This window comes from Bombus vancouverensis, chromosome 6, assembly GCF_051014615.1.
Source record: "Bombus vancouverensis nearcticus chromosome 6, iyBomVanc1_principal, whole genome shotgun sequence".
NCBI lineage: Eukaryota > Metazoa > Arthropoda > Insecta > Hymenoptera > Apidae > Bombus > Bombus vancouverensis.
The window spans coordinates 9,583,845-9,608,366 of NC_134916.1; the positions used below are offsets into that span (position 1 = coordinate 9,583,845).

The 24,522-nt window shown below is 45.9% G+C and overlaps 1 protein-coding gene across 10 annotated transcripts in view; it reads right to left on the bottom strand.

Moving 5' to 3' along the window:
• Positions 1 to 30: 30 nt before the first annotated feature.
• The window catches only part of Ca-alpha1D (Ca[2+]-channel protein alpha[[1]] subunit D), a 42,873-nt gene continuing 18,381 nt past the window's right edge, over positions 31 to 24,522 (bottom strand). The window contains exons 23-43 of one of the 10 annotated variants that reach the window (XR_013058705.1): positions 23,845 to 23,952; positions 15,649 to 15,701; positions 15,295 to 15,441; positions 14,823 to 15,024; positions 14,084 to 14,353; positions 13,900 to 13,983; positions 13,616 to 13,804; positions 13,224 to 13,326; positions 12,727 to 12,881; positions 12,407 to 12,631; positions 12,126 to 12,330; positions 11,914 to 12,047; positions 11,650 to 11,751; positions 11,474 to 11,572; positions 11,202 to 11,320; positions 10,953 to 11,099; positions 9,872 to 10,137; positions 8,721 to 9,236; positions 7,395 to 7,522; positions 6,676 to 7,115; positions 31 to 6,449 (exon numbers count right to left, since the gene is read on the bottom strand). Coding sequence is in view for 9 of the 10 variants with exons in the window: in XM_076619555.1 (XP_076475670.1) it covers positions 6,750 to 7,115; positions 7,395 to 7,522; positions 8,721 to 9,236; positions 9,872 to 10,137; positions 10,953 to 11,099; positions 11,202 to 11,320; positions 11,474 to 11,572; positions 11,650 to 11,751; positions 11,914 to 12,047; positions 12,126 to 12,330; positions 12,407 to 12,631; positions 12,727 to 12,881; positions 13,224 to 13,326; positions 13,616 to 13,804; positions 13,900 to 13,983; positions 14,084 to 14,353; positions 14,823 to 15,024; positions 15,295 to 15,441; positions 15,649 to 15,701; positions 19,250 to 19,357 (3,618 nt within the window). In the remaining variant the exon portion in view is untranslated. Of the gene's footprint in view, positions 7,116 to 7,394; positions 7,523 to 8,720; positions 9,237 to 9,871; positions 10,138 to 10,705; positions 10,750 to 10,952; positions 11,100 to 11,201; positions 11,321 to 11,473; positions 11,573 to 11,649; positions 11,752 to 11,913; positions 12,048 to 12,125; positions 12,331 to 12,406; positions 12,632 to 12,726; positions 12,882 to 13,223; positions 13,327 to 13,615; positions 13,805 to 13,899; positions 13,984 to 14,083; positions 14,354 to 14,822; positions 15,025 to 15,294; positions 15,442 to 15,648; positions 15,702 to 19,249; positions 19,358 to 23,844; positions 23,953 to 24,522 lie in introns of those variants that run through there. The other 9 variants (XM_076619555.1, XM_076619556.1, XM_033336437.2 and 6 more) reach the window with 9 other exon arrangements.

The window sequence follows — 24,522 nt, forward strand, 5'->3', positions numbered from 1 at the left end:
CGATCTCCATTCGAACACAGAACTAGAACATGGGATGTTTGAAATTCTTATATTTTTAATTTGACACATTTTTTGACAACATTAACAACAACAATTGTTTGTGTTAGTTCCTTTCTATGCAGCGAATACTGTCCATGCAGTTCCTTCGTCGTTCTCGCCAGTCTCGTTTACACAATGTCGGAACCACATGCACGTATTTAGCATTCGAATGCATCTGCGCTCAACATTTCGCTTTACCCAAAACCGGTTTAAAATCTCAGTTAATTATCTTGGAAATCACATTGGACGAAAGGGTCGATTTGTTTCGAGTAAACGAAGCAAAGTATCGAGCGTAGAGGTTCATCGTAGATAAATCTTCGCGTGTTTGAAGAATAGAGAAAAAAAATATGAATACCGTAAAGCGTAAGCCTAATGGCTAAGTGAGTTTCGGATTTTTAACTTGCTTGGTTACGTGCCTTTCGACACTTTCTTCGAAAGAAATGTAAACGCAGAGTGACCGATGATTCTTTACGATCACGGAGACGCTTGTTTCTTTATTTTTACTCATTCATATGACAAATAAGTTGCGTTGTCTAGCTTCTCGCAAACGCAAGTGTCGCATTTCTTTTCCTATAAGTGTCACTGGTGCAAAAGGAAACTTGGATTCCCGTTTCGAGTTGCACCATTTTTTTCTCCTCTTTCCCTTTTTTCTTTTTTTCTTTTTTTTCTTTTTTCGAAGACACGGACAGTTTTGTAGCGTGCGATAAAAATCAACATATATTCCCAAACTATGCTCCGCCATTGCGTGTAATTTGTATGGTTTTGTTCCGACAGCGAAATGGAAAATCATTTTTTTTTTAAACGATGTCTTTGTTCATCGTGCGCTACAAATCATCGAGGACTGTTTACGGAAATAGGTGTAAAAAAGGAACGTTTCTTGACACGAGTAGGAAGCTGAAGAGGAGCCAAAATGGAAAAAAAACGGCAGTATTATCGTGTGCGTGTCTGTTGGTTGTGCATCTTAAGGTTGTGGGTCTTAACTCTGTAAAATTCCTACTGGACTAACGAGAGTCACAAATGCGCAAGTATTAGTTCCTACCCGTTTCTTTTTTTTCAACGAGATACATAGGTCGCCAGATCTGGCATAGGAGCATGTTTCCTCGACTTGAACGTTTGCGAACAGAGCTTCGGAAAATGTAAAAGTTACGACCCTATCGGTTCTAACATCGAAACATACAAATAATATCGTTACAGAAGATACACTTATGAACTAAGCAACAAAGAGAAATGATCGAATCGAAGATGGTTAAATTTAGCTAGATAGAAGTAGCCACATAAATTTGCATGATGTATTTCATTAAATTTTACTTTATTTTTAGTATTGTGAACTCTATCATTGCATTAGTAGTTAAAACACATTTAATTGTATTGTACGTATTATTTGTGTATCGTAATGTAACTGTATTATTCGTATAACCGGTTACTGATAGTTCGTAGATCGCCACCTGATTTACAGAATTCCGAATGTTTGCTTCTCAAGACCGTTATTTCTAATAATAATAGTCGTTAAATAAGAAAAGAAAGTGAAACTAAGTAGTAATAGGGAATCGATCTGAGAATCGAATGACGTTTGGCGCAATCGAAACATCTAGTCACGTTTTCGATATAACTAGCATTGAAAGATTCCACTTAACCGATATAAATTTGAATAAAATTATAAATCTGAGTTTTGAAGCGTTAAATTTTGAAAATTAAAACAGAGAAATTCGCAAGTTGACATTTAGAGAATGTTATTACATAACGGATGTAGACAAACAAAACGAGGGAGAAATCACGTCATCCTTCATTATCGAAAATCGATGATCGAGAAGCGTCTTTGTCAACGTGCGTCGAGTGTGTTTCCTAAAAACCGATGATAAGTTTACGCGAGCATCGTTCGTTACCGTGCCGATATAAGAACGTTTAGTAAAAATAAACGGTGCAAGTAGCGTGTGTGAGTGCCAAAGCTGTGCCACGAGATCGGTAGCACGGGTAAGAACGCGTCGAAGTGCAAGATTCAATTTTTTGGAAAGCTCGATCGATTGTTTATTTTATCTTGGGTTTCTTCTGAATTTCAGTTATTCCATTCTTCGGTGTATATTAACGAGCTAGGACAGTAAAATACGATTCTAATTACAACCGTTCGATACACGGTTTGTTATACGGTTCGTTACACGAATTGGATTTTTCGACAACGAAGCGATCGTAAGTAAGTATTTACTTAGGTGTAGGATAACGAGTGATCGTACTTGCGTCGTTAGAAACGCGAATCTTGCGCGTCGAACGTTTTATCCGATCGCTGACCGTTTCGATCATAAAAGATGGTCAATACCGGTTGTGTATGGTGCATGTAAAGTGTTTAGTAGTGGCACGATGAACGAGTAAGTTGGGTTCACTGGGCCGCAAAGGCTAGCGAGACCGAAGAGGAAGGCATTAAAAGGACTGGTTTCCCGCGAGTTTCGCGTCGCTTGCCTCTCGTTCAGTATATAGTGTATAGTATATACATACGTCATACGCTTCAATGATCGTCAGTCTCGTAACATAGAAAACGTTGGTCTTCCTAAACGCGTCTATCAAACACTTAAGCGACAACGGGTTATCGCGCGCCGCTATTAATCCGACATTACGATTTAAAGGTAAGAATTTTTTTTCTTCTACGCGTATATTCTACGGATCGGTGTAAACGCCACTTTACAACAGTATAAAAAGATCGCTATAGACAAATACATAATTGTTAAAAAGACGCTGGAAAAAACGAATACGAAAGGTCGACTATATATAACGCGAGTAGCATCCTTAGGACGATTAGTAATATCGTGCGCGACTCATCGTGGCAGATGTCGCTTCGTACGAATATTCGAGATCTTCGATATCCGTTTTTACCGTCTGTTCGATTTTTCTCGATCGGATACACACGGAAGTTGCTCTCTTTTATTCCCTCGCTCGAAATTACCGATTCGACGAAGCCGCGCGCGTTATTACACCGACTTGTCTCGGCTCCTCACACACACCACGTACCTATATTATCGTACTCCTAAGAAAATGTCCAAAGACGTGTCCTTCGGTTTGTTTGTTTGTTTGCTTGTTTCATTTTAAATATCGTTTTAGTTTTCTTTGGTTCCCTTGTCGACGAAGGGCTCGCGTCGGCCGCGGCTCTTCGAACGTATTCTTATGTCTTACTCGAATGCGTACATGAATATACAATACCATTTACTATACATATACGTAAAAAGATCGGCCGTAAATATCGACATCTAATAAACGAACGTAAACGAACGAAAGATATAAGAAGAAACGAGATGGTCTCCGTTTTTCGAATCGGACGAGCGGAAAAGAAACGCAACACGGAGAAACGTAAAGCGCGATAAAGTGGGTAACGCGTTTGCGACGAGTCGAAGGTAGGACGCTTAGAATCGAAATGGTGTCGAGAGGAGTTCCAGAGAACGTGGTTCTGAGAAATATCATCGATGAAGATTATTGTCGAAGTCATTTCAAGGTACACGAGAGATTGAACGACGTTGATCGTTTCGGGCTTCCTCGATGATTCCGATACGTTCTCGACAACCACATCCGCCACGCTTTTCTACTTTAACCTTCTCGAGGATGCATTCAAACGAAGAACGGTGGATTCAGATCGTACTTTTGTCTTCGATCAAAAATCCGTGACATCGCTTCGCACGATCTACGTACCAAGCGTTCACGATGAAGTATTCCAGGTTGTATCACGATCGTTTTCGAATCAAGTTCTCGCGTCGACTCCCGAATCGGACGTACCCGGGCGACGGTCGGCGCGGAACACTTTCGCTACGTTATGGCGTTTTCGTAAACAAGCTACACGCACAGTCGATCCGAAATATTGATCGGAAATTGCTTGGCGCGTATAGGATTTTCGATGCGCAAAATGGCGTAATTAGTCGGTGGAATATCCGCAGAACCACGTGTCTATTGGATGTCTTCCACTTTCTTTCCTTTCCTTTTTTGTTTCGTTTACTCGGTTCTAGAGGTCGCGATTTTCAACGTGTAACTAACATACACGTGCTTTAATCCGTGTAGCTTTTAATACATGGGCGCACACGTATCGAAATATTTTATTTCGCGCGATTATTAACGAAGCACAAAATAGCCGAATATTCAAGTACATCGATGTCAGCGGTTTAGAGTTTCTTGTATCAAAATACGATTACTCGATTATACTTTGCGAACCGAAAATGCTCGTTATTGTAACCAGCAATCTAGAAAACCGTATGCTCGTTTCGCGAATTAATCGCACAAATGTGATCAAACGTATTTTCATACGCATCGATGCTCGAATGAAATAAAATACGACTGTACGTCGAGAGTTACTCGGATCAAAACACGGATATAATAATTACACGTGGGATGCAGACCCAATCTCTTTACTCGGTACCCAATCTTTCCTCCGATCGAATCCGATACTCTTCACGCTCGTCGTCCAAGCGCCTGCCCCTGGCTTCGGATGTCGCGTTTTCGCGAGGAACTCGAGCACACGAAATTTGCCGATAATCGCTTGGCCAACTATCGAACGAAAGATCGACGATCACGCGACACGTCGTTGCACGACTTCGTGCGTGTAAGGGAACGACTGCCACTGTTCACCGATTCGTTACTCGACCATGCCATATACCTAATTAATACGTAAACTATAGCCAACTATGCATACTGCGACAGATCTGCAGAGGCAGCTGTATAATTAGTGGAAACAAAAAACGTTAAATAATCGAGAGGCTCGTGCGACAGAAACGATCCTTATTAATAATTTAAATTTTTTAAATAATGCGTTCCAATGGTCGCACGCGTTACTCCTAACGTTATGCGATTGGTATCGTAAAAAAAACGACTCGCGTGTTGATTTATCGCCGAATGAAAATGAACCGGTTCTGTGGAAGAAAGGTTTTGCCACGAGGTTCGTAACTTGGCGATTCGATTACACGCGTTTCGGTTTGTCCGTTCGGGCAGGCCCTCCCTAGCACGCGCACACGCGTCAGTGTGTAGATACGCGCGTGCGTCTACGACGATATACGCGCGCGGCTGGAAATTTCGTTGGGACGTAATTCGTAAAAATTGGGAATTTTAGAGGAGAAGAGCACAGGCTGGAATTGTATGCAATAATTGTAGACGATACGCGTGAGTTATGGACATTTGGAGATCTGAACGATCGGGAGCAGGGGGATGAGAAGATTACGCGGACGCGAGACGTGACAGCGAGCTGCGAAAACGAAACTCGAGTCTAGCTGCTGCGTTCGAGTCGCGTGCCGTAAGTAGAAATATCGGCATCGGTGCGTAAGTGTAAATATAGAAGCATCGTTCGATCGTCCGGCGATCGTTCGGCTGTTGCCTGGTGATCGCGCCGTATTTAAAGCAATTTAAAGTTGTTCTTTACGGATCGTGCGCGTACACCGGTTCACCCTCCGACGTACAAACGAATATCGCGGCAGTCGCGTTTATCGGCCATTCATCCTCGCGCATCAATTATTATACCCGCAACGTATATGTACAAGTACGTACGAATAATAATGGTAGTAATAATAGTAATGATAATAATAATAATAATAATAATAATAATAATAATAATAATAATAGTAATAATAATAATAATAGCAATAATAATAACAATGACTTTATGTGTGTGTACGTGTGTAATGTTTTAACGTGTATGCTTGTGCGTGTGTATGCGTGTGATGTGGCGTGTGCGTGAATGTGTGTGTGCGTGTGTAAAATATATATAACGATATATATGTATGCGTATATACATATATCGTTACAATACCGTAGCATACACACTCGCAACATGTTTTCGTAATTCGCGGTAATAGTACTTTGTCTAAGTTGATAAAAGTCTTCTCTGGTCCGAAAGAAGTTACAGATACTTAGGCACTTGTTATCTCATCTAGTAATCCATCGTACGAAGAGCAATAATGAGTTCAATTATATCCTAAACAACGGTAATCGAAGGAATAAGTGTTTTACGATAAGAACGAGAGCAATAAGGATTTTAATCGTTCGCGTCTCGCTTCGCGCCAGTTCTTTTCTCATCTGTTTCCGCGCCGTCTCGTTTTACCAACGAAGCTCGAAACGCGACACGCTCGCTCGAATCGAGAGGATCGCGCGCTATTCATTCGGCAACATCGTCTTCGCTAACGTTCCCAATTGTTCGATTCGCGATCGTGTCGGAAGCCTGGCTATCCCGATGGAAGCGTTCGTTGCCTCCACCCTTCGAGCGTTTTCGCCGCTTTTCGCAGTCAGCGTTCCAGCCCCGATGCTTTTCCTATCGACGCGCGATCGGTCGTTGCTCTCGTTGCTTTATTGCTTGCGTCGGCCGATCCTCTTTCGACCGCGTCGGAAGCCTTCTTGCCACACTTTTTTACCACAGTCACCCGCCACGTCTCTTGACCCGCTTCACGCCGCAAATCCTACAACGGCAGAAACATGGAACCCTCGTTTCCGCGGCAAAAGCTGCCAAACGAATCGAGGAGGTTCATCGCGTCTGCGACGAACGTATCGATCGACGAAACGTGCTTCACCGTTTCGTTTCGCTCCTCGTTTCGCTCCTCGTTCCGCTTCTCCATCCACTTCCAATTCCACCACCTACAGAGGCATCGAACTGCCTCGTATTTTCGGCGAAACGATAGACGATACCTGGGACGAGAGTGGTTCTCGTTCGACTAGATGAACGAGTTGGGAACACGATCTACGGGATAGTCGTCGCGTCGCTAAGACGGCGGCGGTTGTTGCTGTTGCGTCGACTGGTCGGAAGTGGTGCCCGTTGGCCCTCTACCTTGATAGTACGATCGATACTGTCGCGGGCCGGACGGTTGTTGCTCCTGCAGCGGCTGGTACCCGATGCCTGTCGCCTGTTGGCTCTGCTGGATCGGCTGATAGGCCGGCGTCCATTGCTGGTCTGCGCCCTGTTGTAGCTGATACGACAGCGGTTGTCCACGACGCTCTTGCAGAAGAAGCTGATGCGCCGCCCGGTCCATCTCCTCGCGCGTCATGTCCAGCGCTTCCTGCATCTCTCGCGACGTGTATCTGACAAAGTCCGGGTCGCAGTACTTGCCTAGCCCTTGCTCCACGAGAACCTACGGATAACGAAAGATCTCGTAGCGTCGATTGACGTGTAATCGCCTGCTGACTCGAGTAACGTCACGAAGATTATTTGAGTCGTACGATTCTTCGTATTTTTCCTTATCGCGGCTGAAAAACGTCACACGCTTCCTTCCTCTCGTCGTTAGGTCGAAGGCTAACAACCAACGCACCAAGTATACGGCGAGTTTGATCGTTTCTACGAAAAGTCGAGGATCGAAGCTCTGGCGACTCAAATAATTCAACGTTACTATTGTAACTGGAGTAACGCTTACCCGGCCAACCAAGCTTTCCGCGCTTCCGATGACCTCGAAGTTCGGCTTCCGATCGGCAGGACTGCCGGGTAAACTGTGGGACAGGCGCTCTGCGCCGATGCTTCCGTTACTCTCACCGGCCCAGGAAACTGACGAACGAGGACAGTCGTCAAGGAATTAAGCTCGCCGCGGTACGCTCTGCCTCTACGATCTCAACAGCGATTCGTGCCATACCGAGCAGTTGCGTGGTTAGTCGCGACAAGCGAATCACATCGCAAACGGTTACACGTTCAAACTGTTTGGCAGAACGCATGCTCCGAGCGAGAATCTCGTCGTGCGATACACACGCCATACAACGACCGCGTGTATCTTCGTGTCTGTGTGTTGCAGCGTCGCTGGTGTATCGCTGGTGCATCGTTGGTGTGTCGTTGGTGCATGGACGGTGCATCGTTGGTGCATGGTTGGTGCATCGTTGGTGTGCAATGATCGGGTAGGGAAGAAAATGCAAACTGTTTGGGTGCAAATCGGAAACGCGCGTGCGTGCGAGCAGAGGATTACGACCGCGTTTCTCTTAACAATTAAATCCGATGGCTGTCGCTGACGAGCCATATTAGACCAACATCGATACGTTCACACCTATGGTCCCGCTATGGTGGCTTCTAAAGCAGCAACTAACACGACAACGTTCGGTTGTTCAAGCGCCCGGATGCTATGTTCGTTCGAATAGACAAGTTTCAGAAAGCGAGGATCGATCAACGAGAGATCCACCAACATTTTCCAGCAACTTTTCCTTATCTTCCTCGAACATGCATCGACGCGTACGCGTACGAACGGCATGCGATTGTCGCCCGATCAACGAGACAGTTCATGCTGCTACGAAGCAATGCGGAGGAGTGTCGATGCCGTGCTATCGTCGTTAACCCTTTCGCGTCTACTTTGACGATCCGTCTAACGATTAATCGCACGAAATGCAACGCGTACACGCGTTTACTCGTACATCCGATTCTCAGAGGAACGTTTCCATCGTGCATAGTAGAGAGAGAACGATTTTTCGCGAGATGAAGAGAAATTCGGTGGCGGAAGGGTTAAGCGGACGCACCTCCGACACACGCGCAACGAATACGTCGATGCTGATCCGACGTCGTTCATGCATTAACGTAGGTAAAAATGGCAAGTGACAAGCACGTTGGCGTCGATCGGAAGCAAAACTCGACAGAGCCGGAGTTTTCTTCCGGATCGAGCGGAAGGCAGTCTGGAGGCGAGCGTATGAGTTTGGAAGGCGGGCAGACAGATGGGAGCCTTGGCGATAGGCGTGTGGATCGCGTGTATTAGTCGAGGATTAGTCACCTCTGCCGTGGTAAGAGGCCCGATGCGATAGACAGGAGACGCAGACGCGGTCGTGTCGCGAGTCGACGTCGGCGAGGAAGCCGGCGACAGCGATCGCCTGGGTCTGGGCGAGCTTGAGGCCGTTGGCGACGCTACGCGCAAATCCGGTACTCGCCGACGTTGTCGAGCTGCTCGACTGTCCACCACCACCGCCGCCGCTGGTCTCGCGTTTCCGGAAACTGGACGGCGCCGATTTAGCGACCGGCGGATCGCGTCGACCCCGAACACGGCACCGAGACGCTACCGTTAACTCCTGCCTCAGCGACCCTCCGCGAAGTTCTCCGACCTTCTCCGAGTTGCTCCAACTAGACCCTCCGGAACCACCGGATCCTCCTGAATCTCCCGAACCTCCCGAACCTCCTGAACATCCTGAACCTCCTGAACCTTCTGAATCTCCCGAACCTTCTGAACCTCCTGACCCGCCGGACTCGCTATACTCGCTCGTCGCCGACGAATCTCCGTCCTCGCGATCTATGGCTGTCGTGTGTTCGGACGACACCGTGTTTTTTTTATTATTCCCGCGAACTCTCGATCCCATCGACTCTGAATTTCTACAGGGTTGAAGCGCGTCGTAACGCAACGATCGCCACGATTTCTCGGGCCGTTTCTCCTAATTTTACTAAACGATACTTCGGATCGATAAACGTACGTGTACGATTGCTCTCGGCGTATTCAAATCCGTCTAATAAGTCGAAATCCACCTCTCGTTTCGAATCGGCTGAGAAGCTAGTCTCGATGTTTTTAATACAAAGCAGACTCGCGCCAGCGAGATACCACGGCGAACTCTTGAAACTCCTTTAACTTCCTTCAGATTTCTCATCCGTCCACAACTCTGGCTGAAACTCGCGTACCGTAAATCTACCGACTTATTCCTCTTTTCAACTACCTTGGTCTTATGAGAAACGCCTGAACAATCGTGGCGACTATTACCACTAAAACCCTGTTGTACACCATCGTTCTATCGTTTCAATCGATCGATGGGAGACGAGATCACTTTTTCATAGAGAAAATAGAGAGAGAAAGAGAGAGAGACAGGAAAGAAGAGAGAGAGAGAGAGAGAAGAGAGAGAAGAGAGAAGAGAGAGACAGAGAGAATGAGAGTGTAAATCGTACCGTGATTACTCCAGACGGCACAATCGACGCAGCAGCCTCTAGTCGCGTAAGACCGTGTCCCGTTGGAGGATGAACCGAGGCTCGGGCTGGTCGTAGCGGTGGACGTGTTCGTGTACGTGGCGATCGACGTCGTTGCACTGGCGGACTTGCCGGATGAGATTTGCACGGAGTGCAGGGTGCCGGTGCTCGGATCAATGGACGGGGGTGGGTTCCTTCGGGGTGGTGGCGTCGGTGGCGTCAGCTGCCGCTCGATTCCGTCCTGAAGACTGCTTCGAGCAGCCGCGACGAGGTCGACGCGCGTTGGACGCACCGCGCGACACGGGCAACACCAAAGAACGGGCAAAAACCACTCTCTTAGTTAGTTACTGGCTTTCGACGTGTCGGCGAACCCTTGTCGCCGCGTCCTCGAGAACCCTTTCATCCAGGCACTCGACGATATCGCAGAGTCGGCGAAATTATTGCACCGTACGTGTACATATATATATATGTATATATATATATGTATACAAACATATACATTAATATATATAGAGAAAATATTATCGATCAGGCGCGAGAACATGCAGTTGGTTGAGCAACGTAACGAAAAAAAAAAAACCGAGCTATCGAGAGTCGATCTCTTCGGTACCTGGGCTAACCTGGCCGATCCCTTGTCGATTCTCGGATCCATCGGCGCGCGTGGTCAGACGCCATACTCGGACACGGTGGAACAAACTCGGCGATAATCGTCGAGGTCCGGTGGTTAGTGGTTACGCATGCAAGCGCGCAAGCGAAAAATGCTATTCGATCAAGTAAAAGCAAACTATCGACTCCCATAACCCTAACGTCTCTTACCATATTCGCTATTCGGATGAAGGTAATTACCGCTACCTGGACCGCTGAAACGTATAATTCACCGATCACTAGGACGATCATGCCGTTCCTTTTCTTCCCAGTTTTCTCTACTTTCGACACGACGCGATCTCTCATGCGGCCCGTAAACCAGAAACTCTAACCGCCGATCATTTAGCAACCGATCGCGCGTTCATCGACCATAATCGGCGCCAATCAGGCGCGTTTCTAACGATTCTTATCTACTTACTCGAATACTTTGTAAGGTGTGTGATGATAGGATTGCTGCTGGACGGGATTTCCGAACACGGCCAATGGTCTCAGTGGTATGTTCTCCTCGATACCCGTGAGCTTAGGATCCATTCCCATTTGGTTCATCGCACTGTCGCTCAAACCGCTAAATCACGTTTCGTATGATTTTTAATCGTCGCTTCGACATTCCGTCGCTCTCGTTTATCGTTCGTCACGCGTATCGTCCTTTACGTATATCGATACTAACCCTGCTACGTTTGGCACAACTTGATGAGATCTCGCGGTAATCTGATTCGGCGGGTCGTGTCCGCTTCCTCTCTGAAGCGACGAGTACGGCAGGAAGTCTATGGAGTTTGTCGGGGAAGCCTGCGGATCCAAACGAACGACATTTTAACGAATCTTCCGTATCTGCGCCTCTTTCCTCTCCAATTCTTGCAATTCTTTCGATGGAGGAACTCGCGCTTTAAGTACATATATTTTACTTACTCTTACGACTTGTACAGTCCTCTGGATATTTACCTTAGTCGTGGAGTTCACTTTGAGCGACCTGGCTCGGTTAAAATTGTGATGTCCCTTCCTCATACTCGACCAAACGCTGCCGAACAACGAGTGGTTCCTCTGTAAAGCGACAAAGAGTCACGTTAGTTCGTGTTCGAGAAAACGAAATTTACTATCGCGTATGCGAGCATCGATACCCTGTGCATAGGTTCCGGATTGTCGTCGAGCAGTTCTTCCAAGTTTCCGGAAATGGCTCTCTTCAGTTCGGGCCCGGCTTCGTGCAACGTTCTCAGACCAGCCTTTAACGAAACGATAAGGCGATTAGGCTACGACGCCGAACTGACACGCGTTTATCCTTCTTTCTCAAACGTACAACGTAGAAATTGTACGTTCGCGTTTCCGTCGTTACTTTTCGACAATCGTACGTCGCCCAGAGAATATACGTTTGCCACAAGTATTACCTGAAGCGTGACGGTGTTGTGGCTCTCCTTATTACCGTCCTTCAATTCTTGCTCCTTGCGCTTCTTGAATCTTCTGAAGTAATCCTGGATCAGGAAGGTGGCGTAGAATTTGCCCACGGTCACTTCGTCGTCGCCTAGAAGATTCGCGATCGATCAACTGATCCTCGATGAAACACAGTGGCTAACTGAACTAAAGAGCAGCGAGAAAATACCTCCGGGTGGCGGCACCACCTGATCCAGAAGCTTCGGGCTGGTCCTCTTCCAAATTTTCTTGATCACGGCTCTCAATTCTGCGTTAGCGTCGTCGATGTTTCCCTCGGTTTTAATTCGCAACGACGTCCTCACCACGGCGAACAGCGTCGCGTTAAACAGCACCGTACCGTCGCTGTTCAACGGCATATTCATCGAAACCAGCCTCTGCAGAATTTGACAAGAACGAGTTTCGTGTAGAAGGACGAAACGATTTAACGCCAGACGATATCGAGATACTAACTTTACAGGCGACGCGATGAGGGCAGAGTTTACCGAAACCCAAGGGCGGAGATATCTTTCTGAGGAGAGTGACCACGTCCAGGTGCTTGATACGACCTTTCGCATCGGGATCGTACTCGGACCACAAACGAATAAACTCGTCCAAATGGTGAGGACCCAGGATCGACCAATCCCTCGTCAGGTAATCGAAATTGTCCATAATTACAGCGACGAATAGATTGATGATCTGCGAAACAAGTTGCTCGTCAATGTCGAAACGAAAAGAAGTACGAGCGACCTGAGACTTTCGCGCGATACCGTAAAACGTTGCAGGTTACTTACGAGGAACGAGCATAAAACGTAGAAAGATATAAAGTAGGGAAATGCAATGTCGGATCCACAACCATTGTGATTATTCACCTCGTCGCTGTTCGGGTCGCATTTCACTTTACCGGGCTGCGCCGAACAGTCCAACATGATGTCTTGCCAAGCTTCGCCTGCGTCGTGTAAACGTCGATTTAACGTCGATTTAACGTCGAAACGTTTAACTCTTAACGCTCCAAGTTTGCCTCTCAAGCACCACCGATGTGCGGTGTTAGAAATATTGTAATGAAAATGATGTTACTTCTGGGACGAATGAAGATTGTCTTTCAATGACTCTGATATTATTATTTACACGTCACTGTAGCATCTAAAATCCGACACTTAAAAACTTCGAAAAGTCGAAGTACGATGAGAATAAGTTGGAGTTGCCGTAAGTTAATTGACAATTAAAAATCGGAGCGTTAAGGGTTAACAGACTCGTAATTATTCGATTGGAAGTTTCGACGAACACGTACCCGTAGCCGATCGAAACAAGACCAGCACCGCTTGTGGGAACGACTGGAAATTGTTGTTCCGATCTATCGACGTATCGTCGTCGATCGCGATTTTTCCAAATACCTGAAAAAACGCACGAGCTCTTTCTCTCTAAACGTACACTGCGTTTTTGCCGCTAATCATTCGGGATACGATGGTATACGTGGGCGATTTCGCTAGACTCGAGATACGGTGACTGGTGAAAAGGCGTACCACGGCAGATTTTTGCGAACTCGTATCGTAGAAACGATGATCGTGATAGAAAGTTTCTATAAATATCGGATTACTTTCGCGATATATGTAAAGCGTATTTACGAGTCTTGGAAATTGGCGCGCCATTCCGAGTAATTGCTTTCACCTCGTCGTGTCTTACCTGCATACCTATCACGGCGTAAATGAAAAATAGCATTATAATTAGCAGAGCTACGTATGGCAGAGCTTGGAAAGATTTGATGAACGTCCAGAGAAGCGTTCTGATGCCTTCGCCTCTGCTCAGCAATTTCACCAGCCGCATCACTCGAAACAGCCGGAAGAAGTTGATGGAAATGATGGTGGAGCCAGGCTGAAAGTATAAGATTTTAACGTTGGCCGTTTAACCGTCTGATCGGATAAAACAGTGATACTCAGTGCGAGCAGAGCTGTCGCCGAACAACGTACATTGACCTCGGAGTAAACGATGTCGATGAAACTTCCAAGCACGATAATGAAGTCGAAAACGTTCCAAGCGTCGCCAAAGTAGTTCTGTAATTAATCGGTTCGCGTTAATTGGTACGATTTATCCGACTGTAGAGCGACGGAACATCCATTATAATCGCGTTGTTTGTTTCGTTTGACTTTCTACCTTAAATCGAAAGGCCGCCAACTTAAAGATAAACTCCAGGGCAAAGACCGCGGTGAAGATCATGTTAAGAACGTCTAACGCTTCCGTGTAGATTTCCGGTTGTCGATAAAACTTCATCGCTAAGGTCACCGTGTTAATCATGATCAGAGTGAAAATGGTGTACTCGAACGGCTGAGATGTGACGAACCACCACACTTTGTACTGTATTCGATGCTTCGGTATGTATCGTCGCACTGGTTTCGCCTTTAACGCGAACTCGATGCAATTCCGCTATGCAATCACGTGAAAAGTTTCTACATGTATACGACACGTACACGAGATGTACACTCCCTCCCGTTCATAAGTATGCGTTAGGACACCCGATGGTCTCGTGCATTCGATTAATTTCGAAAAGACCAGCGTGGCACTGCTTTCAACTTAACTTCAGCTTTAACTTTTAACTTAAACTGCCTTTGCATCGATCGCAGACAAACAACGGATCGATCGAGAGTGTCGTTCTACGTCGTTGTATCTGTAAATCCCTGGAAACGTTCCAAGATTATCGGATAGAGACGATGCTGGAAGTATAGGCCGTGTACAGTGCGAATCGATGAAATTTTGATCGCAACGTGAAACGTACAGGCTCTGTGTAATGGAAACGAGAGAAAAAGTGTCCTGATATTTATGAACGGTGGTGTATACGAGACGTAGGTATACGAGATATCGTGGTTGGTAGCCGGTTGGTATTCGGCAAACTTACCTGATTCTTATCGAGCTCGCAGTTTTTGTACTCTTGCTCACCCTCGTTCTGGAAAGTGACAATAACGAAACCAACGAAGATGTTCACCATGAAGAATGCTATGATAATGATGTAAATGATGTAGTACGCGGCCACTATCGGCCGAAAATTATGAATTGGTCCATGATCCTCCTTGTTAGAGTCGATCGACACGTCTAGTAATCTGTTGGGAGAGAAAATGCTAAGCGGTGTGCACCGTGGCTGGTGGCATCGAGCTTGTTCGTTTATCTTTTCTTTTCGTATACCGCTGTTAGCAATGGCGCAACGAACGATTCGATATTGCGAGAAGAAAGAAAAGAAACCTGTGTGTCCCGCTGGAAATACACTGGTTTTGTCGATTACGAAATTCGAAAAGGAGCGGAAGGAAGAAAGAGAGGAAAGTAGAAGAAGTAGTGGTGCGGGTGAACGCGGTAGACGACGCTTGGTTACTTACGACGGCCAGCCTTCGAACGTGGACACGGTGAAAAGCGTAAGCATCGCTTTCGCAACGTCGTCGAAATGGAAACGTTGCTGAATCCAACTTCTCTCCTTCATCACCGGCTTATTGATATCGCCGTTGTCGTACTCCAGGTACGTACCCCTGAAATTATCAACGCGACCACCAATGTTATTCGTTGTGGCTGTTTCGCTTGACCGATCCGATTTGCGGGAATCGTCGATGTCGCCGTTACTGGGAACGATAAACCGCGGACAAAAGGAAAACCTTCGTTTTACCTCGATGTACGTAGCGACGACACTGAACGATATCCCACGTTTGGGGCTTGCGTTTGTTTGCGAGATAACTTACTGGCATTCGTCCTTCGTCATTTTCGATGCATCGGAACAATAGAAAAATTTGCCCTATACAACATAAAAATTCCATTAATGCGAAGCAGATCGCTGTCAATTAGAGGCTTCGCGCAACCTTTTTCAAAACTGTCGAACGTATCGATACTCTTGATATACTTTTACTCCTACGTTTCTTTTTCTTTTTTTTTTTTTCTAGAATTTTTAACGCGTTTCCAATGTATCTATGGTCGTCACGGAGATCGTGGAAAATCCGACAAATCGGTCATTCTTTCCATACGATATCACGAGTGTCGATAAAGTGGACATAGCGTATCGTTAATTGGCCATTCTCTGAAGCAAAGTCAGTAAGTAGCTAGTGATCGAGCAAAGTAAAAGGAAAGAACAAAGAAAAATTGAGAACTGGTAGAATGAAATAATAATAAAAAAAAAAAGATTAGAAAATGAAAAAATATATACATATACATGTATATATACATATATATATATACACATGTATGTCATTCCGTTAAGCGTGCACGATAATACGAGTCTATACGTGTGAAATATATACAAAATGTAGGCCGTGGTGCAGGCTGTCTCGTTTGGCCTACGTCGATCGAGCGACGTGGCACGTGCGCGAGTAAAATCGAGAGTCCAGAAAATAGTTGTCGCAGGTTCTTCCGATCAACACGATCGACGATCCGATCGTTTCGATCGTTTTCGACGGAGTATCAGCCGTCGAGCAATTGGGAACAAAGCTCGTCGAAGCATCGCGACGTGTTTAATTATCAATGGGGCAACTGTTGACGTTTCTTCGCAGGAGTTTCGTTCGCGAACAGACTTTAACCCGTTAACCGGACAAGACGAGATCGTTTGCGATTCCTGGCCTCTGCTAGACGCAACAACTGCTTCTTTATTCGTAGATATTTTATTTTTCAACGTTAGAACACTAGAACGTGGACTTTTAACCTCCGCCTAAATATACACCATAGGTAAAAAATTATAATCGGACGATTGGTAAAAATAAATAAATATACAGGGTGAGTCGATAGGAAGTACGGACCGTTTAAAATAAGCGGTTGTATTTAATATCTGTTGTATTTGTCGTGATATCTCTTAGAACGTCGGTCGGCCCAAAGCTAGTTAGTTTGGCAGATATTTTAACTTTAGTTTGTCAAATTTCACGCTAATTTGACGAGTTAAAGCTAATAAATTGTTCGCCAAACTAATGGTTCTTCGGTATAAACGGAACAATGCTCTTTTGCGTTATCGTCCGACCGACGTTGGAAAAGCATATACGGTGTTTAAAAAAAACCAGCGTGTTGTCTCGATATCTCAGAAAACAAGATGTTGGAAAAAGCATCTGGAGATCCAACGTGATTCGTTAGAGACTTTTCTCTACGAAACCAATAGGAAATAAAATAACGTAAATTCCGATGGTGCTACTTACCGACTCACCCTGTACATAAAACGATGTTTCTCCGTCTGAAGAAACTAAAATTCGAAAACGTGCATCTTCAAAAATCCTGAAGAATCTACGTGTTTTTGGCGATAGACGCTTGGGCCAGTGGCAGTTGCAGCGTCAACGAGTCGTTTCGTTTCCATGGGAAATAAACGTACTTTGACAGAGACTGGGATCGACACTCGACTCGATTCGTTCGTCTTAGCTTTAGCTTTCTCGATCGTAGAAGCTTTCGGTTAACGTGTTAAAGAATGAAATTTCGTATTCGATGGAAGCCCTACGCGCGATAGCTACGATTTCGACTTTCTGGTTGAGTGTATTCGAAAAGAACCCTGCTCGAGATCCACGCGATTTAATCGCCTAGAACCAGACTCGTTGCAACGACTGTTGCAGCACGACGAATCGTACGTTTCGAAACGACGAAGCTGCGCATTGCGATTCGTTCGATTTTCCGGATAAGCCGTGGAAAGAACACCGAGTGCAGCGTGGGTTTCTTGATCGTTCGTTTCGTTGCCCCTTTAAGAGCATCTAATAATTGGATCGTACGAAACGTTTGGATCGAGGAGTCTCGTTTCCTGATTTCGTGAAACCACGTTCGCCTTCGATGCGAACCACGATCGTTACGATAGAAAACGAGTTCACATGCATTCGTAGGTTTCCGTTGGCCGTTGTCCCGAACGGCAACCACGAGATTTCCAGGTTGGCTGGCGCTACACTTGCTTCTAAGCCGCTTCTACTGACAATCTACGACTATATATCTGTGCATCTAGACGGGCTGCTCTGTTTCGAGCTTCGTTATCACGCGACGCGATACTCGTCTACTCGTAAGGTTCGAGCGATAGCGGCGAGTGTCTTCCAAGGCGATAACTAAAGGCGAGAGAAAGGCTGTTTGCAAGTGTGCAACTCGATAACGAACGGAGTTGAAATTTTGTTGGGACGGAGAGCAGTGGAGCTTGGCGATGGCGTAGATGGACCAGGCTAGGTTTGACTCGTGGTTCCGGTATATTTGCGCGTTCGATCAGCATGCACTACGATCAAAGCTTCATTCTCACATTTACAGCGAAACTTGCATGCCGATATGTTAAACGTGTTGTCTATCCGATATGTTCGATAGCTACGTATTCGTTAAAGCGTTCGTTAAGCGACGGTGACGAGTAAGAACGTTACTCTCGGTGGATGTTACAGCCCCGGCTGGTTTTCTCGGTGAAGCGTTCGATCGTTTAACAGCGTGTGTTACCGTGCTCGAGGGTGTTATCGTGAACGCAGAGAGCGTGTCTCTGCAAAGGGTAATATTGGCAGCAACGAGGTATCCTCGAATAGGTTGATCGATCAACGTGCCAGTTTCGTGCTCCACCTTACCACGATCCTGTCCAACGTTCCGATAGAGCATTATCGATTCGTAAGGAGGACACCGACTAACGCGCACGAGGAGCAACCGATCCTTTCACCGTGTACACGAATTGGCCGTGATAGCGGAACGTTGCAAGGCGATAGAGTTCCATCGATCTTATTTACGCTCGACGATTGCCTCGTTTGCCGATATTCTCCTTTGTAGAGTCGAAGAAGGATCGAGAAAAAGTAGTCGGATCGAACGAGTTTCGATGGGCCGATCGGAGTGTGCAGCGCGTCGCGAAATTCGGGGTTCGCCGAGAAGGTAAGTTAAATCGTGCGAAAGAGGAGAGACGCGAAATTTTCCACGGCGACTAAACGGATGGTGATCGGACAGCGGCAATTTCCGTCAACGCGAATGGCACCCCGTATTTCGCGAAGGAAATTTCCATTTCCGTGACGCGTCCAAAACTTCCGGTTGTAACGCGAGGCCGTCCGCGTCGCCGAACAACCGACGGCCAAATAAATCAAACGGAGTAAAGAAAACAAGAATAACGAAAAGCAAAAAGAGAGAGCTGAAGAGAAGAAGTAGTAGTAGTAGTAGTAGTAGTAGTAGCAGTAGTAGTAGTAGTAGTAGTAGTAGTAGTAATCAAAGAGTAGAAGTAAAAGATAGAGGTATAGGTAGGAGAAGAAGAAGGAAGCGAAAGACGAAGACGTAGAAGAAGAAGTAGAAGAAGAAAGAGAAACGAGATAGACGTGGTAGAGAGAAGAAGAGAAAAGTTCTCGTTGGCTTAGTATAAACTTTCTAAGTGGTGGTGGTTGGCTTTACCTTAAACAGCTGTACCCCGATAACAGCGAACATGAACTGTAGGAGATAGGTGACCAACATAATGTTGCCGATCGTTTTAATGGCGACAATCACACACTTCACTACGTACTTTATACGTAGTTGGTTGAGGGCAGGCGAGCAGGGCGAACGAGCACAGCGGGGAACACGGGATCGTGAGACAGACAGACAGAAAGAGAAAACAAAGAAAATACAAAGTAGCATTAATCAAGGGTTTGGCTAGTTTCGCTCGTGGAGCTAGGTATCTTAATTACGAGGGGCTTTAGGGCTGGGGCAACGGGAATTTCGCTATTTGCCAACGTATCGTCGTATCATTTCGATCGTTGCACGCTTTTCCTTCCGCGTTTTCTCTTTTTCATTCAAAAACCTTCTTTCTTTCTTTCTTTCTTTCATTTCAATTTCGTTGCTCGCGTTCGTCTTCCCTTAATCTCTCTGCAACGCATCCCTTTCGTTTTCCTACCCTGTTTTCTCACCACCTCTCGGATCGCGTACGAACGGGCGTGCGTTTCCTATTACATTTTCGCATCGTAGCATCGACTTGCATCGAGACGTCGCTTTCGTCGGCTTTTCCCTCCGCGAATTCGTTTCGTTCTCGCGACACGGCGTTTCTCGACCACCCTCGTTCATCGTCAACGATAGTCCCGTCTTTCAGCCAGTCTTTTCGTCCCCCTTTTCCGTTTTCCTGGCTTTCGTTTCTCCTCTTTTTATGCTCTCTCTCTCTCTCTCTCTCTCTCTCTATAGTTTCCTGTTTTATCTATTCCGCTTTTTCTCTTAAAATTTCTCTTTTCGTGAATCGTGAACTAAGCCCTCGCCATCCATCCAACCCACTAGTGCTCGATGTTTTTCCTCGGCAATGCACCTATGGGGCCTCGTACGGGATAACGTATGTTCTCGTCGAATCTAATCTTCGGAAACCTTCGATCGTAATTGTTTCGCTTTCGATCGTCGTCGGCTAGGCAAAACTTTCGTCGCTGTTCGTCGCCGAATCGCTTCGCGGATCTCGATCGCGATCTTCTTCCTTCGGCCGTACGTTGCCGTCATGTACGCTGGCGTCGGCACGCCGATAACACGATCGACTCGACGTTACGTTCGACCGCGCGCAAAATAAAAGAAAAGTCGAATTTTCTGACGACAGAGTAGATAACGGTGTACGTATCGTAAAAACTTGTTGTTCCTTTAAGCGCTTGGTTTCTTTAGTCGATGGAAGCGCTGTGTCTGAGATACACGAGCAAATCAAACTACAAGAACGTTCTTCCGGTTCTGACGACGGATCTGTTCGATCGTGAAGAAAAGTGACTGGCATCGCAGACGCGTTATGCGTAACTAACACCTTCTGGGATATTTCATTCGCGATCTACGTTTCACAGTGTTTCTTTGTAAAAACCTCTCGAGTTTCATCGACCGAAGCAGGACTTTTCCGACTGCCAACCCATGTAATTTTCACCCTCTCGCACTCTTTCCAGGCACCAAGGACACGTTTGTCACTCGCCTTTCGCCTCTCGTTTCGTCGACGGAACGCAACCGACGCAAATCGTCGGAGGTTCGGCGATCGAACCAAAGGAAACTGCATCCTTGCAGCTTGAACGATCGCTCGTGAATCGAAGGAAACGGCGAACTAAAGCGTCTGGCTACAACTATCGGGTCGTTGACGATGCATCGACGCGTGAGAGACGCGTCGAGGCTCGTGCGTGTGATCGTCGATATCGTCGATATCGTGGAGGAGCGCGTAACGACGAGGGATCGATACGCGGCGAAACTACGTGGTCCGCTTCTGTCTTCTAACCATTCTAAAGCTAATCAAACGAAGCAACCAAGGTACACTATGCTACGACTCGTCTAAGTTTGCTCGCTAAGCGTTTCCTCCGCTGTCGAACTTTATTTCTAGCGATCGCGACAAACACCAGCTACGTTCTAATCGTAGCGCGCGAAAATATTCGAACGCGTGGATAATTCTTTCGGAATATACGCGAAATTGTCCAACTTGGTGGAAATTATGCTCGCCGGTATCGCGACGAAACAGCGTGGCGATTCTCTCGTTGAAATTCGAAAGCGATCGTCCTTCGTCTTCTTTTCATTTCGATGGAAAAAATAGAGACGCGACTCGAGGCAATTCTCGCGACGCGTATATTTTTGCCTACGTATTTTCGTAAAACGTTCAGCAACGAGCGTTCGAATATCTCGGCGAGCCTTGCGTAGCTAAACGAAGAAAATGTAGAATCGTTTTGTGTTCGAGCGACGATTATACGTACAGTCGATACGATGAAATTCCGATCGAGGACGGGACGAAAAAAATTCTGCGAGTAGACCGGACAGAGAAGTGCCGTGATGCTTCGTTTCGAGGCAATTGCGGAAATCGACGAGACAAAAGGATAACGCGTTGTTCGACTCTCTGCTTTTTCTACGATTCTGTCTGGAATCTCGAGCTCGAGACCGATGCTTGCGAAAAGAGTGGCGGAACACCGAGTCCTTTCCTTCTTTCCCTTTCCTTTCTCTCGTGTTAATATAGCGGCACACCACTGCAACGCTCAGCCGGCACAAGCATGCAATTTTCAAACAATCCTCTACTATCGGTTTTAACCACGCAGCCTGTAAACGTGAGTCTCTCGGTGTCGTATCGTGTCGTATCGTGTCGTGTCGTGTCGTACCGTGTCGTACCGCGTCGTATCGTGTCGGTGTATCGAAACACGCGTACGATCTGGATCAACCATCGTCGTCGGTAACATCGCCGGTATATATCGGATCGATAGATATCCTTCAATTACGCGGTCTTTCGTTTCACCACTCGATTTACCCGTTTGCGCGCGATATTCTTCCGCGGCCTTTTTGTCATCGCGTCCGACAACGGTTGTCCGTTTCGTATCCGCGTGTCTTTGATATTTAGTCTTCCAGCTACGGAGTCTCGAACGACCAAGTAAAGGCAAAAATAAAAAAAAAAAAAGAAGACAAGGGAAGAAAGAGGAAGAGAAACAGAGACAAAGACAGAAGTAGAAGAAAGAAAGAGAGGAAAAGAGAGACAAAGAAAGTCGTAGGTGTCCAGACAAAGGAGAAATAAACGAAGATACGAAAGCCAAAGTCGAAAGACCAAAGACCATATAATAGATCTTGCGAAAAGCCGCTTTCTGTAAAATTGTTTCCTCCGAAAAGTGGTGACGTACACGCATACACATATATAGATAGTATGTAGATGTATGTGCGCGACAGCGAACTTCCATCCCGTCTCTATCTACGTTCTTTTTTCTTTTTTCTTTTTTCTTTTTTCTTGTCTTTTTTCTTTTTCAGCTACCATCTCATCTCCCCCCGGTCACTCGTCTATTACGTGAATCGTTCGATACGTAAGTATACGTTATAGTACGTATAGATATGTTTGTTGCTCGAAACGTAACAAAAGGACAAGAAAATGAAAAGAATCGGCCGCTTCCCGGCCAGCTGTCGATTACGATCGTCTTTCCTATGCTAGCACGATAGTTTAGTAGAAACAGTGTTCCATCAACGATCTCGCGAGAAACGATCCGCTATCGATCGTCAGCAACGATCGCGACAACTCTCGCATCATTCGGCTGATTCGCGTACGCAAAGAAAAATAAAGCCTCGCCGCGCGCTTCGCGTTTTCTATTATTTGCAACGAGTTGCCACATCGTTGTGCCACGAACGACGCGTAAACACAGTGGACGATCGTTCGTAAAACTACGACAAACGATTTTACTTTCCTGTTAAAGTGATCGCGATACAAGCCAACGGTCTTTCACGCAACGGTAACAGTCTTTTAAGGACAAAGAAAGTGCGACTGTTTACGCGGCAACGTTCGAATCGATGGTAAACGCTCGTGGAAAGATCGCGAATGTAAATGAACGAGTTGGACGCGTTCGCGTAAAAGCGATCATCTCGCTTGAAACGAAATTCGTTTACAAAGAGCGTAAAAGTGTCGCGAACAGGGGCAGTCGTTCGATCGTTAGGCTACACGTAATATCGATGGAAAGAAAGAAAAACGTTCGAGGGAAAGAAGAAATCAGGGTAATCCCAGTGAGAGGTTTCGGGGAGAGAGTGTCGAGACAAGAAACCCAATGAACAAGTTACACGCAAAACAGTTCGTTTCACAGGGAAGGTACCCAGAGGTGCATCTGTCGGAAAAAACAACGTTTGCTTCGTGCCCGCGCCTCTCGACGATTATTTCACCCAGTCTTTCTTCTCCGTTCTTTCTTTTCTCTTTGTTCTATCTATATTCTTTGACTCGAAACGACGATACGCAATGCGCAGAAAACGGAGAAAGTGGCGAATAATCGTCGAAGAAGGCTGTCGGGATGTCGAGCAAAGGCGTACCGAGGTGGTAGACGAATTGGTAGTAGTGAGTTTGGTGATGGTGAATTATCTCGGCGTTGCATCAAACGTATGTGAAGTAATGGATGAACGAGAATGACGATAATATATGCATATAATATCGGATCGTAAGAGAGGGCTGAGGGGTCAATGAGAGGGGGGTATCGAAGGTTTTGGTTGTATATTATGCCACTCTAGTGTACTACGAGAGGTTGGAAGGAATGTCCCAGGACCGTTTAGTGTGCGGGGCCTGGCAATCCTACCTTGAACAGTTGTACGCCAATGACGGCGAACACGAACTGCAGGAGGCTGGTGACGAGGACTATGTTTCCGATAGTCTTTACCGCTACGATGACGCACTGTACTACGTGCTGGGTTCAACATTAATTATAATGTAGATTCGCTCCTTTACAAATGAGATTACGTGTGCCGACTAATTTATTACGTCGGATGTCACTCGTTTTTTTTTTTTTAATCAGTCTTTTTTTTACTTCTTACTTTGTTTTTTTTTCTCAGAATCGTTTACGTTTCTTTTTCTTTTTTTCTTTTCTTTTTTTCTTTTTTCTTTTTTTTTTCTTTTTGATACTACTCTCCGAATCGCAATAGGAAACTATGGACGTAGAAGAATGGAAACAAGATAAATTACACATGGACGCGAAGTAAGTTATATCGGTTCGTTGATCGAATTTATGAATTCGTTGGAAAGAGTTTCCCTTGCAATACGGAAGATTCGAAATGTTTCACCAAAGTATCGGTAAAAGTATCGACTTTGAAAAGCAATCGCGAACAGTCTGATACCGTGCAGACTCGATGGATCGGCTTTGCTAGCTTCGAAAGAACAATTGCTTGAATTTTCACGTAACTCGAATCTAAGATCGCAACTGAAAGCTACTTTGGTATCAAACGTTATTCGTACGTCTACTTCGGGGCATGTGCTATAT